General features: G+C 38.8%; 1 protein-coding gene across 22 annotated transcripts in view; it reads right to left on the bottom strand.

The window, feature by feature from the left end:
* Positions 1 to 309: 309 nt before the first annotated feature.
* The window catches only part of B3GALNT1 (beta-1,3-N-acetylgalactosaminyltransferase 1 (Globoside blood group)), a 33,669-nt gene continuing 16,915 nt past the window's right edge, over positions 310 to 17,063 (bottom strand). For 9 of the 22 annotated variants that reach the window (XM_070373826.1, XM_070373903.1, XM_070373806.1 and 6 more), the window contains 3 exons: positions 9,946 to 10,008; positions 6,871 to 6,966; positions 311 to 3,228 (listed from right to left, as the gene is read on the bottom strand). In XM_070373826.1, the coding sequence (XP_070229927.1) occupies positions 2,160 to 3,155 (996 nt within the window). In that variant the 5' untranslated portion in view covers positions 3,156 to 3,228; positions 6,871 to 6,966; positions 9,946 to 10,008 and the 3' untranslated portion in view covers positions 311 to 2,159. Of the gene's footprint in view, positions 3,229 to 5,994; positions 6,016 to 6,870; positions 6,967 to 7,111; positions 7,257 to 9,941; positions 10,009 to 17,063 lie in introns of all 22 variants that reach the window. The other 13 variants (XM_070373933.1, XM_070373928.1, XM_070373920.1 and 10 more) reach the window with 9 other exon arrangements.

Here is a 17,063-nt window from a genome sequence, read left to right as displayed (position 1 = left end):
ACTTCTGGGATCTGTTCTTGCAGGATAATCTGGCAGAAGTTAACATGCTTGGGTCCCACATTCAATGCTTATGGGGCAAGCACAGTAAATGAGCGACACAGAGAGTATGTAAGACCACGGGGATGGCAGGGCTGTGGATGGTAGAAGAGAAGCAGCCTGAGGTTAGGCTCCAGTATTGAACTTTGTTGTCAGTTAAAATAAAAAGTGCTGCTGATGTGGTTAAACATCAGAGGCCAAGATTTTAATAATACAGCTGACTAATATTACTTGGAAACAAACATGAAGTTAAAAACAAAAAAAAATGACCCAACCTCTTAATGTTTTTCATAATCATTTAATTCTTTAGAGATTTCTTAAGCACCAATCTGTAGTTGAAAAGGAAAAATCTTCTAAAACTTGGCAATTATTTACATTTTACTTCTTTTTTTAGTCTTAAAAGTGAAGGGACACTTTTATTTCACAAGTTCTTTTTAAAACTTCTTTGAGTTAGCTTCCCAAACACGAATATAAACAACGCAAATTCAATCAAATCTAATCCTACCACAAAAAAAAAAAAACAAAAAACCACCACCTGTGTCTTAAGAGAAAGTGATTCCCGGAATTAGCAAGGGCATGGATTGATTCCACAGAATATTTAATTTATTTTATGATTTTATTGTGATTGGATCAGGTCTGAGATGAGGGAAATGGAAACAGCCTTGTTATAAGGAATCACACGTTATAACACTTCTAATTCAAATTAAGCTTTTTTACAGGAAAATTACAAATGTATGAGTGTTCTAAGAGCTAACTATATACTTTCAAGTTCATATTTTCTCCCAACAGGTTTGATCTTTTGCCGTCATGTAATCCAGAGTAAGAGTCACTTGTCCCGTATCAGGCATAATGGGAAGCTGCACAGCCCCAAGAATATGGGGGCAAGGAGTGCTCTTCTTGGACCAACTAGTAGGTCAGAGGTGACCTACGTCACCACTCCTATGAACAGTGCATTTCTCTACAACATGGAAATGAGACTTGACTTTAGACCACGTAGTAGGTCTTTCCTCTTGATGTGAAACTAGTAACAGCAGCAACAATGTTTCTTTATTCTTTTTTATTCTCAAACTGATTGTTAATGAAAAAAACATAGAACAGTTAACTGCAACTCAAATATTAGTCTTCTCTTTCCAACTCAAGCACTGAAATACAATACTCCTTTCCATGATATTCTGGCTATCATGTTCGTTCGTTCTTTTTGGGCTTCAGAGTCCTTTCTAAAAGGAAACATGCTACCTGGCATTCTATATTACTCCAAATTTCCAGGCAGAAAAATGAGACAAATGAAGTGACATCTAAAAATACCACGGATTATGTTTTTTAAAAACAAGACAATAATTTTGATCTTCTTGCTTTAATTCTTCTCTATATTACCACGATGAAATATTTATCAAAGTCCAAGAGATTATTGATATACAATAATGACTACACATTAATGGAGCTATTCATCATAAATTCATCACTGAAGTAACTGGAAAAAAAGTTTATTCTGTTTATGCAGTATTGAAACAACCAAAACATTCAAACATCCATAAAGTGTAAAACTCTAAGTATTATTAAATAATAATTAATAACTCTTTAATACTGCAACATCTTGAAATATCTTCCAAATGACCAAAAACAGATTAAACTTTGTTCAGAAATAACTTCAGTTTCTTTTACACAGAACTGTATATTTAAAGAAACTAGTAATCCATGTAAGATATACACAAAACCCTGAACTGACTAGATGCCTCAATGAATAATACTCCACACTGTTTTGTTGTTATGATAAATGAGCTTATAACTCAATGAAACCCATTTAAGAAGCTCTAGACTATAGAATGACATGTTCAAACTGTTTGGTCCTATTAGTTTTATTAAAAAAACCATCCCATTCTTTTATAAGATTTTAATTCCTCTGAATATCACCTTTAACAGGCTTGACTTGATTGTTGTCATAATAAACCACAGTCCAAGTGCAACCCTCCAGTCTCCAGTCTATAGGCTCTACATGAGTTTCAGCTTTGCGTAAGCCGCACAGTGACCTTCTCATGGGTTTTTCATTGGCGATTTCATAGTCTAACAATAACACTTTCCACAAAGTATCCCTCCCTTCTCTAGGCTTTGGGTAGAATGTCAAATTAATAATGACATGTGGTGTTCCTTAGCATAACCTGCCAAAATGTGATGATTTCCTTGGAAGAAAAGCCATGGGCTGCAATCACACGTCTGAGCTGACAGACATCCAAATGGATCCTATATAAAAAGAAAAGGTTGGTGTCTTCTGGAATATGAATGTCCACTTTTAATAAATTCAAACAGATCCCAACATAAACATCTTCAAACTTGATGGGTTTTACGTGACTCATCATTTCATAGATTCTCGGCACCAAATCTCTGGACATTATATAACCCAACCCACTGCAGTAAGGCGGGAACACCTTGAAGGGATATTCCTGGTATGAAATATGGGTTTTTTGGTAAAATCCTCTGTAGGAATAATTATCAATTAAAGGATAACCTGTGAAAAACTTCTCTGAGTGGTTTAAATTTAAAAGATACTTCACTAAATTGCCAGTATTGATGAAAACATCAGTGTCTGTCTTCATGATATACCTGGCGTTGGGGCAAAACTCAGTTACCCACCTAAATGCCATAATGGTTTTCAAGGTCAGATTATTGTATGTATCTAAAAAATCCTGTCGTATTATGTCCCCATAAAGGAGGTGTTCATCCTCTAAGGATAATGCTAACATTTTGTCTTCCTTTTCAGCCTGTTGGCCTAATAAGAAAAATGTAAGAACTTCATATCCCCACCAAGACTTCTTTTCACCCCAAGTAACTCTAATGGCCTGCCTGGCTTTCACATCTGAGGGGTGTGAGGTCACCAGGATGACAAGAAATGGGTTTTGATGAGAGCAATTTGAATGCTCTCGAAGTGTGAAGCGGAAGTCTTGTCTGTAAATGGGCTCATACTCATAGAAGTACATCCAGTTCACACGTTCCACCACATTGTAGTGTGGCAGACTGAGGTACCACATCACCAGGAAACTCAGCAGCGATAGCAGCAGAAGGCTCCATTTCAGGGATCTGAGTGACATCCTAGCTGGAAGGGTGGTCAGGAGTGCCGGGGCCATTCACAGCAGCTCAGAAGCATGCAAGCCTTGGGTTCTGGAAGATTTATCAAAGGCCTGCTTAGTATGCCATCACCTGAAACACATTTCCAAATGATACCTGATCACCTCCTTAAAAGAAAAAGAACTGGGAAAACAAATGCATCAAAGCAAAATCAAATACCCTGACCTGAGTCTACTTAATTTCATTTAACTATAAGCAAATGGATACCCACAACCAAAAGTATATTTCAGCATTTTATATCAAGACCAATGTTAAAAACATATTCTTAATTATTTGAAAATTAATACTTCCTGCTTGACATAAATAACTATTGAAATAATTCTTTACTTCTTTTTCATAATAGTAGAGAAGCAATTTATTTTTACTGTAGATTTATTTTGTAACTCCACTCCCCCATTACTCATCTCTTTCTGTCCCTCTGGATATCCAGGATAAAATCATTACTGCAAAGAAATATCAGCAACAAAACCATTAACGTGAAGAGATATTATCAGCGACATGTCTTAACACACAAAGGGTTTTTCTCAGCTGTGGGATCTGATGTGATTCTAGCAAATCTAGAGTAAGAAAAGGGCTACAATTATTCTTGGTGACCTGCTTGATACGGGATGAGATAAAAGTGGAGATAGTTCCTCTGAAAGGCAAGTCTTCTAAACATAAACAGAATAACCATCTCTGGAGTTTTTTAATGTACAAGACTATAAAATAGCTTTTTCTTGCCTCAAATACCACCCCAGTCCCCTTTCTAACTCACTTGCTAAACTCAATGATCAGTCTGGACAACAAGTGCTTAAATTAAAGGTCTGTCTGTAGTATGAGTTTTCATGTGTTTCCCATTCTAATCTGTTCAGAAATCCTGCATAGGATGGGATGGAATCTCTTAGAACTCTAACACAGAAATTCCATCTGAGACAAGAAAGCAGAGCTAGGAGACATGGTGCATTCACAGTCTCAAGCTCAGCTCTGTTTTGGATCTCAAGGATGAAGTTGGTTTACAATTTGGGACCCCACAGGGCTTTCCTGGTGCCAAGATCATGGGCCTCAGTCCAAAGGCATTCATGCACTGTTATTAGACCTTCTACATCCACAGACTGCACCAGGCACTAAGGAGGCCAAAGGAAGAAGGAATGGGAGGAGAACAGACTCCAAGACAACACATAAACATGCCACAATAATGTAGTACAAACTGTTTACGTCAAGGGCCAAGGGCCTTCAGAATAAGACAGATCAACCAACACAAAGGGCAGGCGGAGGAAGCTTCTTGATGATGACCTTTCACCTACAGTTATCTGGGGGAAGGGCTCCTGGGAACCCAGAATTTTCTGTGGAGGGCATACATTAATGTCATTACTTAGAAAGACTGGTTTACCAAGGGTTCTACCCTTGGGTTTATCTTAGGTCTTTGGACACACAGTTCTTCTGTCTGTTTAAAGTGAAAGTGCAAGTTGCTCAGTTGTGTCCAACTCTGCAACTCCATGGACTATACAGCCCATGGAATTCTCCAGGCCAGAATACTGGAGTGGGTAGCCTTTCCCTTCTCCAGGGGATCTTCCCAACCCAGGGATTGAACCCAGGTCTCTAGCATTGCAGCCAGATTGTTTACCAGATGAGCCACAAGGGAAGCCCAAGAATACCGGAAGGAGCAGCCTATCCCTTCTCCAGAGGATCTTCCTGACCCAGGAATCAAACCGGGATCTCCTGAATTGCAGGTGGATTCTTTATCAACTGAGCTATCAGGGAAGCCCCTCTTCAGTCTCTTAATACATATAAAAATGACAGGATCTCAAGACTCCTTCTCCTTTCCATCTGGCCATATCTTAGCTGCCCTGACTACTTATGGCCAATAATCTTTCCTATCTCTAATGTTTTTTATATTTTAAGTCACATAGTACAGTGGAATGCTTCGGCACACTCTCTAGTTTGGTTTAATGTTTGTTTATGTGTCTTGCCTTTCTACTTATATCCTATGACCTTATTGGCAAAGAATGCTTTTCTTTTGACAAGCGTCAAAATAGTTGCTTAAAATTCAACATGAAAAAAAACTAAGATTGTGGCAACCGGTCCCATCACTTCACAGTAAATAGAAAGGGAAAAAGCAAAATCAGTGACAGATTTTATTTTCTTGGGGTCCAAAATCACTGCGGATGGTGACTGAAGCCATGAAATTAAAAAACGCTTGCTCCTTGGAGGGAAAACTGTAACAAACCTAGACACCATATTAAAAAGTAGAGATACCACTTTGCCGACAAAGGTCTGTATAGTCAAAGCTATGGTTTTTCCAGTAGTCATGTACGGATATAAGATTTGGCCCATAAAAAAGGCTGAGTGCTGAAGAACTGATGCTTTTGAATTATGGGGGCTGGAGAAGACTCTTCAGAGTTCCCTGGACTGCAAGGAGATCAGGCCCAGTCCATCTCAAAGGAAACCAACCCTGAATATTCACTGGAAGGACTGATGCTGAAGCTGAAGCTCCAATACTTTGGCCACCTGATGCAAAAAGCTGACTCATTGGGAAAGACCCTTATGCTGAGAAAATTTGAAGGCAAAAGGAAAGAGGGCGGTAGAGGATGAGATGGTTAGACAGCATTACCGACTCAATGGACATGAATTTGAGCAAAGTCTGGAAGATAATGAAGGAAGGGAGAGGAGCCTGGTGTGCTGCAGTCCATGAGCAAAGAGTCAGACATGAGTTAACAACTGAACAAGACAGAGACGGACCTACAGTAGAAGTGCAATGAACAATGACTTGTTTGATACGACATTTCTATTTGTATAAGGATAAAATATAGGTCTGCCCATCCGACCCCCATCCTTCCTTCTCCCCATTAATAGTCTTACCCAGCCACTTCCCAGAGAAACCTGAAACAGAACAGACCTTGAATGAGAATTATGGAAGAAATTAGTATCTTCTTGCTCTTTCCCCCCACCTGCCCACTAGACACAGCATAACCCTAGGGGGCGAGCACCATCTAATCTCAGCCACTGATGCCTGTACATTAATTACAACAGTTATCAAATGGCAATTTTACATCTCATCCTAATGAATCAACACATTATAACAAATTACGGACAAATAGAAGGATCCTGAGTAATGCACACACAGCAATGGAGACCCAGATACTCTTCCGTAATGGGAAGAATTCAAAACAGCAAATATTACTATAAAAGTTATCCTATATGCATTCTACAAGCCATAGTTCACAAATGTGAAATTGTGTCTGTGTTATTACGTCTATTGCTTATGGGCCTATGAACAAAATAGCAGAAAAAAGAAAAGGAATGGTCTAATCCAGAAGTGGGGGGAAGGTCTTTTAGGACTGGCTGGAACAGACTTCAGGTTACCCACAACACAGATGGCTCCAAAGGTGAAGACTAGAGTCCAAACCCAGCTCCGTTCTTTACCAACCAGGGCAAGCTTGGGGCATGTTATTTCTCTCTAGAAGCCCCAGTTTCTTCATCTCTGCACTGAAGATCTCAATACGGTGTGAATTAGTGACAGTGTGTGCAAAGCACTGGCCAGTGTCAGGTACACAACAAACAGAGGCTGTTATCACGAGCCATATTCCACCCTTGGCATCTGTTTCTTCCCGTTTATGTTCATTAAATTGATTTTTATTGTTGAAAGGGATTGTCCTAAAGAAATTACCTTGATGAATTCTTCTTAACTTGAAGAAATGTATGTTTCAAAGCCATAAACAGATTTCTATTTCTTACCTTCTTTCTTGATTTTTCTCTTCTGAGTGAAAGACCTTCAATTTCACCAACTGAGCATTTGATAGCAAGTAGCAGTCAAAATAATGCTTGCAATTTCTGTAAGATATACAAGAAGCGTAACAAGCATTTACTTATAGGTCAGGGGATCAGAGGTCAGAGAGGGAAAGGGAACCCCCTTCCCTATTCCAATTTGTTTGTAAAGTGAAACATGTGCTGAAAAAATAGTTAAAGAAAACCCTACCAGTTCACAGAATTCAGAAAGTTCATGGATTCATCATGAAGGGCACTTGGTATTCAAGACGCAAACCCTCTAAGTCCTCACGTCAGCTGGTGTCCCATGTCATCCTACCACAGTTCCATGTGCCCTGATAAAGAACTCAGGGTCACTAAAAGAAGTGAAACACAAAACTTCTAAGAGACATTTTGCTTGTATCCTCTCTTTAATTCTTTTTCCCACACGTACATATAAGGTAACCCAGACATGAGACTGTCAACTTCTTCCCAATCCACTCTTTCCCGCTTTGAACCTCCGATTCTGCTCACAAATACCCAAGACACATTAGTAAACTGAAAACTATACAGCACATCTCACTTCTTGCCACAATTCAGGATGTGCAATGTACCTTGATTTTCATCAGTCAAGTTTAAAAAGCAGAACAGAATGTGAAAAACAGGAAGGTACTGATATATGTATCACTCCTTATACCAAAAACACTCCAAATGGGTTAAAGATTCTAAATGGGAGAGAAATAAACTGGTAAGAGCATGAAAAGAAAATATGAGTGAACATTCTAATAATTTTGAAGTGGGGAAGAACTTTCAGTTATCCCATGTAAGGAAACAACCCAGAACTCATAAAGGAAATTTTGATCAAATAAAAATTTCAAAAAATTCTTGAACAAGGTTGAAAACCAAAAATATAAAAAACAGTAACATAATAAAAAGCACAAAGTTGAAAGATTAAAAAAAAAAACAGGATATTTATAATAAAGAATTTATAAGCCAAATTAAGAAAAAGGTCCACATAACTTAATAAGCAATGGATAAATGCAAAAAGAGAATAAATGGCCAAAAGGAAAATTTTCAAAATAATTACAAAAGATCAATAAAACAAGATACTCAAACTCAGTAAGATATTCAAATGATAATAAGCAGAGATATTGATAAAAATCTCAAACTGGAAATTTAAAGGGAAAAAATGACAATACTCAGTTTGTGTGAGGAACAGAGACATTCTTGGACACTTTCTGGAGAGAAAAATTAAATATGTATAAAAAACGTGAATGTGTATGCTCTTTGACTAATATCACTGCAAGCAATTTATCTTAAAGACATTTTCAGGCAACTGTGCATACTTTATAAAATAAAAATAATTTTAAAGCCTCACAATAGGGAATTGATTAAATAAAATTATGACACATCCATACAATAGTATGTGCATGCTATGTTGCTTCAATTGTGTCCAACTCTTTGCGACCCTATGGACTGTAGCCTGCCAGGCTCCTCTGTCCATGAGATTCTCCAGGTAAGAATACTGGCATGGGTTGCCATGCCCTCCTCCAGATCATCTCGACCCTATACATGTGTTCAATGCTATATACAATGATGTTCATTTATATTGCCTTGATAATTACTAAGTGAGAAATGCAGTAGCAAAACTGCATATATAGTATGATTACTTTTGAAAGATGAAAAGGCAAGTCTCTATAAATCCATATAGCTACACATGCAGAGGAAGATGTGTTCTAGAAGGATGTGTTCCAATATGTCAACAGTTTCAATTCTGTGGGATTTCTGGAAAGACTTCTTTCTTTCCTCTTTTTTTCTTATCATCTGAATTTCCACACTATTTGTGCACTGTCTTTGTAAATAGATAAAAACAAAGTAAAAAAATTGGACTTCATGCTTGCATGTCTCAAAGTTCTACTGAATGATAGTAACCCTAAGTTGGCAGTTAGGACCCCTAATTTCATCTTATCCCAGCTGCTCTTCTCCCAAGGTGTGAGCAAGTACAATTCATGGTATTTCTAGTAGGTATTATTCTCTTTTATCTTAGTAAATATGATATCAATACAGTAAGCGATGCTTTTTAAAATCCATTCAAAACACAGTAATTCTAATATAACTCTAATAGGATATATATTGGGCTTCCCTGGTAACTCAGATGGTAAAGAATTCGCCTGCAATGCAGGAGACTTGGGTTCGATCCCTGAGTTGGGAAGATCCCCTGGAGAAGAGAATGGAAACCCACTCCAGTATTCTTGCCTGGAGAATTCCATGGACAGAGGAGCCTGGTGGGCTACAGTCCATGAAGTCTCAAAAAATCAGACACAACTGAGCAACTAACACTTTTCACTTTCAGGAGGTATATTAGCTAATAATAATAGCATTATATATACACACAAAACAGTTTATAAAGTGTTATTATTATTATTATTATATATTTTTAAATATTATTAGTTACTCCCAATAACCCTATACTGTGGACCAACTGGCTTTATTGTACATAATTTACAGGTGAATGTTAGAGAGTTCAGGTGAAATGAAGATGAAATAACAACATTTTGAAACAGATCAGGACTTATAAAGTGCACAAACTCTAGCTAAAAGAAGTATCAAGGGAATGTATTTTAGTATGAAGAAAAATGAACTCAGGAGGAAGGAAAGGAATGCAAGAAACAAAGGTAAATAAAGAGATTATTGAAAGATAATGAAAACTAACAAATACACACAGTAAAAGAACACAAAAAGTACTTTTTGGTGTGGTTAAAAAGTGAATCCAAAATACTATATAAAAATGACATGGTTGCTGCAAAGAGAGTTTCACTTAATGCATATTAACCTTCAGAGTGACCACTGAAAGAACAGATACGGAACATATACATTTCCACACAGATTAAGAAATAAAAGAAACAAAGCAAGCTAATAGTTCAACAGAGGATAGGAGAAGTAGGGGGGGGGGGAGGGGTGGTGGAAAGCAGAAAAAATGCATGGCAAATGGAAAAGCACAAGAGAAAATGGCAAAACTAAATTCAAATGTATCATCAGAGTAAATATAAATGTCAACTCACTTACTGAAAAACAGAGACTCTCAGAGTGGCTTAAAATTCTGCTGTATACTGCTTATAAGACACATGCCTAAAACAAAACAACACAAAAATTTAAAAATTAGGAAATTTTTTTTAAATCAGGAAAATGTCCATCAGAAATCTGCTGTGGTTATTTATTAACATCATGCTTTTTTTTTTAATTTTATTTTATTTAACTTTACAATATTGTATTGGTTTTGCCATATATCAAAATGAATCTGCCACAGGTATACATGTGTTTCCCATCCTGAACCCTCCTCCCTTCTCCCTCCCCATACCATCCCTCTGGGTCATCCCAGTGCACCAGCCCCAAGCATCCAGTATCGTGCATCGAACCTGGACTGGCGACTCGTTTCATATATGATATTATACATATTTCAATGCCATTCTCCCAAATCATCCCATCCTCTCCCTCTCCTACAGAGTCCAAAACAGAGTAAAGTAAGCCAGAAAGAAAAACACCAATACAGTATACTAACGCATATATATGGAATTTAGAAAGGTGGTAACAATACCCCTGTATACGAGACAGCAAAAGAGACACTGATGTATAGAACATCATGTATTTTAAATGAGCAGCATTTAAAAGGGACAAGACAGGCTTCCCCGGTGGCTCAGTGATAAAGAATCTGCCTGCCAATGCAGGGGACATGAGTTCCACCCCTGGTCCAGGAAGACCCCACAAGCCTCAGAGTAACTAAACCTGTGAGCCACTACTGAGTCTGTGCTCCAAAACCATGGGAGCCACAACTGCTGAGCCCAGGTACTGCAACTACTGAAGCCCTCAAGCCTAGAGCTTGTGCTTTACAAGAGAAGCCCCCAAAATGAGAAGCCCACACACTGCAACTGGAGAGCAGCCCACTCACCACAACTAGAGAAAAACCCACACACCAACAAAGCACACCCAAAAACAAATTTTAAAAATAAATAAATTTTAAAAAGAGACAAGGAGATTTTGTTGCTAATAAAAGGAACCATCCAAAAAGATAATTTAACAATCATGAAGCTACATAAAGATAGAAACATAGGCTCAAAATATATAAAGTAAATCCTGAAAAGTGTGAGTACAAATGGAAAAATCTATAATCTTAATAGGAAATTTTTAACAAGTCTCTCTAAATGGCTAATAGATCAAGCAGACAAAAAATAGGGATATGAGTGTTTCAAATAACATTATTAAAATTACTAATAGTCTTGATTTAGGACTTTTCATTCAATTAAAAAGAATAGGAATATTCTTTTCAAGACCACATGAAAACATTAATTAAAAAACTGATCACATTAGGTTACATAAGCTGTCTCTAAAATTTGAAATTCAATTTAACACAGGCCCCAGTCTGATCATAGTATTATTCTCATATATATATATATAGAGAAATATATATATAATGTATAATATATACAATATATAATATATATACAATATATGTTCTATAAAATATATTATATTTTACATATTATATAAAATATATTATATTATACAATATATCCAGGACATGGAAGCAACCTAGATGTCCATCAGCAGATGAATGGATAAGAAAGCTGTGGTACATATACACAATGGAGTATTACTCAGCCATTAAAAAGAATACATTTGAATCAGTTCTAATGAGGTGAATGAAACTGGAGCCTATTATACAGAGTGAAGTAAGCCAGAAAGAAAAACACCAACACAGTATACTAATGCATATATATGGAATTTAGAAAGATGGTAATGATAACCCTGTATGCGAGACAGCAAAAGAGACACAGATGTACAGAACAGTCTTTTGGACTCTGTGGGAGAGGGAGAGGGTGGGATGATTTGGGAGAATGGCATTGAAACATGTATAATACCATATATGAAACGAATCGCCAGTCCAAGTCTGATGCATGATACTGGTTGCTTGGGGCTGGTGCACTGGGAAGACCCAGAGGGATGGTACAGGAAGGGAAGAGGGAGGGGGGTTCAGGATGGGGAACACGTGTATATCTGTGGCAGATTCATGTTGATGTATGGCAAAACCAATACAATATTGTAAAGTAATTAACCTCCAACTAAAATAAATAAATTTATATTAAAAAAAAACATAACTTGAAAAACATAAACAAAAAAAGAAACCTGTCTGGAAGCTCAAAACTCTCACAAACCCAACCTTCGTTTAATCCATAAACTTAAACAGAACACCACAGTGGTAATTACAAAATACCTGCAACTGAATGCCAGCAATTTCAATTTCAAGGAGGCAGCATTAACACCAACCCTTTCCTTAAAATCTACTGGGGAGAAGACAAGTAAATTATGATTGTTGTTTTGCTTTCAAAGAGTGATCTATGGTTCAGGAGAGGCAGACAGCTTCAAGTAAAAAGGAAAAGCTCTTCTTTATAGAAAAATGACAATTATGAATGTAGGTAGAATGACAGAAAAAGAAAATTATTATGTTGCAGTATTTCATGAAATTACTGATTAAGGCAATGATTATCAATCAGTGTTTTAATTATCAAACAAAAGATTGATGGAGATTTAGACATTGTATGATACCAAAGTAATACAACAAAGATTACTTCTTACTTGTAAGGACTGAAAAAAGATAAAATTCACAATGGAGTAATCAAACTGCTACCACTCTCATTCAATCATTAATCTCAGTATTATAAATAATGAAACACATATCGTGTGTTTCCCAATGAGATACAATGAAGTGTACATCCTAGACACAATGTTTAACAGGAATCTAATCACATTTTATATGAAATACACAAGACAGAAGAAAAAGCTAAGAACTCCACAAGGAAACACTCAAACAAACCCAGGAGTATTCTGTGATAACTAGCATGGTGTCTGCAGCTAGTCAATCCCATAAAACAAGGAATGACTCTGGAGTAAAGATTAAGGGAATGTACACAATCGCAATGTATGATCTCAGATTGGATCTTGGAGAAATTGAAGACGATTAAGATATTAGGTGATGCAAAAAGGATTACTGATTTTGTTAGGTGTGATAATGTCAGTGGCAGCAGCGGAGAGGAGCTACCCCAAGTCCAAGGTCAGGGGCGGCGGCTGAGAGTGCCAGGCTGCGACAGCGCAGGAGCAGCTGAAAGGAGCTACCCCACGTCCAAGGCCAGGGTCGGCGGCCGGGAGGAGCTACCCCACGTCCAAGGAGCGGTGGCCACGCGGGCACAGGAGGTCCTAGAGGAGCTATTCCACGTTCAAGGGCAGGAGGGGTGGTGGTGAGGAGATACCCCTCATCCAAGGTAAGGAGCAGTGGCTGCGCTTTGCTGGAGCAGCCGTGAAGAGATATCCCATGCCCAAGGTAAGAGAAACCCAAGTAAGACGGCAGGTATTGCAAGAGGGCATCAGAGGGCAGACACACTGAAACCATAATCACAGAAAACTAGTCCATCTAATCACACTAGGACCACAGCCTTGTCTAACTCAATGAAACTAAGCCATGCCCGTGGGGCAACCCAAGATGGACGGGTCATGGTGGAGAGGTCTGACAGAATGTGGTCCACTGGAGAACGGAATGGCAAACTACTTCAGTATTCTTGCCTTGAGAACCCCATGAATAGTATGAAAGGCAAAATGATAGGATACTGAAAGAGGAACTCCCCAGGACAGTAGGTGCCCAATATGCTACTGGAGATCAGTGGAGAAATAACTCCAGAAAGAATGAAGGGATGGAGCCAAAGCAAAAACAATACCCAGCTGTGGATGTGACTGGTGATAGAAGCAAGGTCTGATGCTGTAAAGAGCAATATTGCATAGGAACCTGGAATGTCAGGTCCATGAATCAAGGCAAATTGGAAGTGGTCAAACAAGAGACAGCAAGAGTGAATGTCGACATTCTAGGAATCAGCAAACTGAAATGGACTGGAATGGGTGAATTGAACTCAGATGACCATTATATCTACTACTATGGGCAGGAATCCCTCAGAAGAAATGGAGTAGCCATCATGGTCAAAAAAGAGTCCAAAATGCAGTACTTGGATGAAATCTCAAAAACGACAGAATGATCTCTGTTTGTTTCCAAGGCAAACCATTCAATATCACAGTAATCCAAGTCTATGCCCCAACCAGTAATGCTGAAGAAGCTGAAGTTGAACAGTTCTATGAAGAACTCCAAGACCTTTTAGAACTAACACCCCAAAAAGATGTCTTTTTCATTATAGGGGACTGGAATGCAAAAGTAGGAAGTCAAGAAACACCTGGAGTAACAGGCAAATTTGGCCTTGGAATACGGAATGAAGCAGGGCAAAGACTAATAGAGTTTTGCCAAGAAAATGCACTGGTCATAGCAAACACCCTCTTCCAACAACACAAGAGAAGACTCTACACATGGACATCACCAGATGGTCAACACCGAAATTAGATTGATTATATTCTTTGCAGCCAAAGATGGAGAAGCTCTATACAGTCAACAAAAACAAGACCAGGAGCTGACTGTGGCTCAGACCATGAACTCCTTATTGCCAAATTCAGACTTACATTGAAGAAAGTAGGGAAAACCACAGGACCATTCAGGTATGACCTAAATCAAATCCCTTATGATTATACAGTGGAAGTGAGAAATAGATTAAGGGACTAGATATGATAGATAGAGTGCCTGATGAACTATGGACGGAGGTTCGTGACATTGTACAGGAGACAGGGATCAAGACCACCCCCATGGAAAAGAAATGCAAAAAAGCAAAATGGCTGTCTGGGGAGACCTTACAAATAGCTGTGAAAAGAAGAGAAGCGAAAAGCAAAGGAGAAAAGGAAAGATATAAGCATCTGAATGCAGAGTTCCAAAGAATAGCAAGAAGAGATAAGAAAGCCTTCCTCAGCGATTAATGCAAAGAAATAGAGGAAAACAATAGAATGGGAAAGACTAGAGATCTCTTCAAGAAAATTAGAGATACCAAGGGAACATTTCATGCAAAGATGAGCTCGACAAAGGACAGAAATGGTATGGAACTAACAGAAGCAGAAGATATTAAGAAGAGATGGCAAGAATACACAGAAGAAGGGTACAAAAAAGATCTTCAAGACCAAGATAATCATAATGGTGTGATCACTGACCTAGAGCCAGACATCCTGGAATGTGAAGTCAAGTGGGCATTAGAAAGCATCACTACGAACAAAGCTAGTGGAGGTGATGGAATTCCAGTTGAGCTATTCCAAATCCTGAAAGATGATACTGTGAAAGTGCTGCACTCAATATGCCAGCAAATTTGGAAAACTCAGCAGTGGCCCCAGGACTGGAAAAGGTCAGTTTTCATTCCAATCCCAAAGAAAGGCAATGCCAAAGAATGCTCAAACTACTGCACAATTGCACTCATCTCACACGCTAGTAAAGTAATGCTCAACATTCTCCAAGCTAGGCTTCCGCAATACATGAACTGTGAACTTCCTGATGTTCAAGCTGGTTTTAGCAAAGGCAGAGGAACCAGAGATCAAATTGCCAACATCCGCTGGATCATGGAAAAAGCAAGAGAGTTCCAGAAAAACATCTATTTCTGCTTTATTGACTATGCCAAAGCCTTTTACTGTGTGGATCACAATAAACTGTGGAAAATTCTTTAAGAGATGGGAATACCAGACCACCTGATCTGCCTCTTGAGAAACCTATATGCAGGTCGGGAAGCACCAGTTAGAGCTGGACATGTGCCGGGAGCCAGCATGGCAGTTCCCACCCGTGACAAGGTCATGTGGGAGAGGCCTGATGGGCAAGACGAGTCAGGACTTGAGGGGGCCCCCTGGACCTGTCTGAGCATCTACCCCAAAACCAGAATCTGTCTGTTTTACTATTTTACGACTTTCATCAACTCCTCTAATATTAATGGGGGGCTATCCCTGACCACCTTTCTCTGAAGGAAATCAACTTAGAGCTCTAGTTAATAAGTCTCCTGGGTTCAATAGGTGTGTTCCAATTCAAATCCCTCGGACAGCTTTCTAACTTGCCTGACAGGTTTCCAGACTCTTATAGCTACGCATCTGATTGTTCAGCCTCCCAACCACGAGAGGCACAGGAAGCTTAAGATATTCTAACAATGCAGAGCTTCTTGGAGAGTTAAAATTATTAGAATAGAACTAGTAGAGGATTTCTTTGTTGAGCTAATGCTTGCTGCCAAGTTTCCGTATCCCTTACCCACTATGTCCTTGGGAGTGTATTGATTAATATAGTTGGTATATAGAAATATAAGTAGTAGCTTTGATGTTAACAACCTTAAGACTCTTGAGTCAATAAATTCTTTCCTTGTTATCCCCCACTGCACCTTTTGCCCTATATGAATGCAACTCTATCTAGTGCTTTCAGAGAGTGGTACCAAACTTTAGAAAAATCACCTTTGGAGAAAATAAGTTTTTCTGGTTGACCAACTTTTATCAGAAGAAAAATGTTAACAGGCCTCCTGACCAGAGATGATGTAAATCACCTAAAGCCTTTGTATATGATAAGTTTGCAGAAAGAAAGCCTGGTTTTGATAAGGGTCAAGGACTGCTGACCTTGCATGACTCTACATCCCCTATTATCCTCTATGTACAATTTAGGGTATAAAAGCTCCTTTTGAAAATAAAGCTACGGACCTTGCTCATCAGGCTTGGTCTCCCCGTGTTGTTCTTGTTTCCTTTTCTCTCCTATTCTTCTCTCTTCTTCCTTCAGGATGACTAATTGGAGCGTGGGGGCCCTCTGAGACCACTTACCGGACCTGGCTTCTAAGACCCACTCGAGAAGGTGCCTAAGGTGGGGCACCTTCAGCTATTTGAGAGGGCTCCCGTGGCCTCCGTGGTTAGTGCAAGTCCAGTGTCACGAGCTTTATTGGCTTTCCACGTAAACCAGTGAGATCAAGCCTCTTTCCCCTTTCCCTCCCCTTTGCTATCCTTTTGCCGACACAGTTCTCCTGAGGGAACCCCTGGATCCAACTGGGGCTGGACCCTGGTAGACATGGAACAACAGACTGGTTCCAAGTAGGAAAAGGAGTACGGCAAGGCTGTATATTGTCACCCTGCTTATTTAACTTCTATGCAGAGTACATCATGAGAAACGCTGGGCTGGAAGAGCATCAAGCTGGAATCAAGATTGCTGGGAGAAATATCAATAACCTGAGATATGCAGATGACACCACCCTTATGGCAGAAAG

Source organism: Bos mutus, chromosome 1 (genome assembly GCF_027580195.1).
Source record: "Bos mutus isolate GX-2022 chromosome 1, NWIPB_WYAK_1.1, whole genome shotgun sequence".
Classification (NCBI taxonomy): Eukaryota; Metazoa; Chordata; class Mammalia; order Artiodactyla; family Bovidae; genus Bos; species Bos mutus.
The sequence above is the reverse complement of the archived record's forward strand: the minus strand, read 5'-3'. Positions and strand labels throughout refer to the sequence as shown.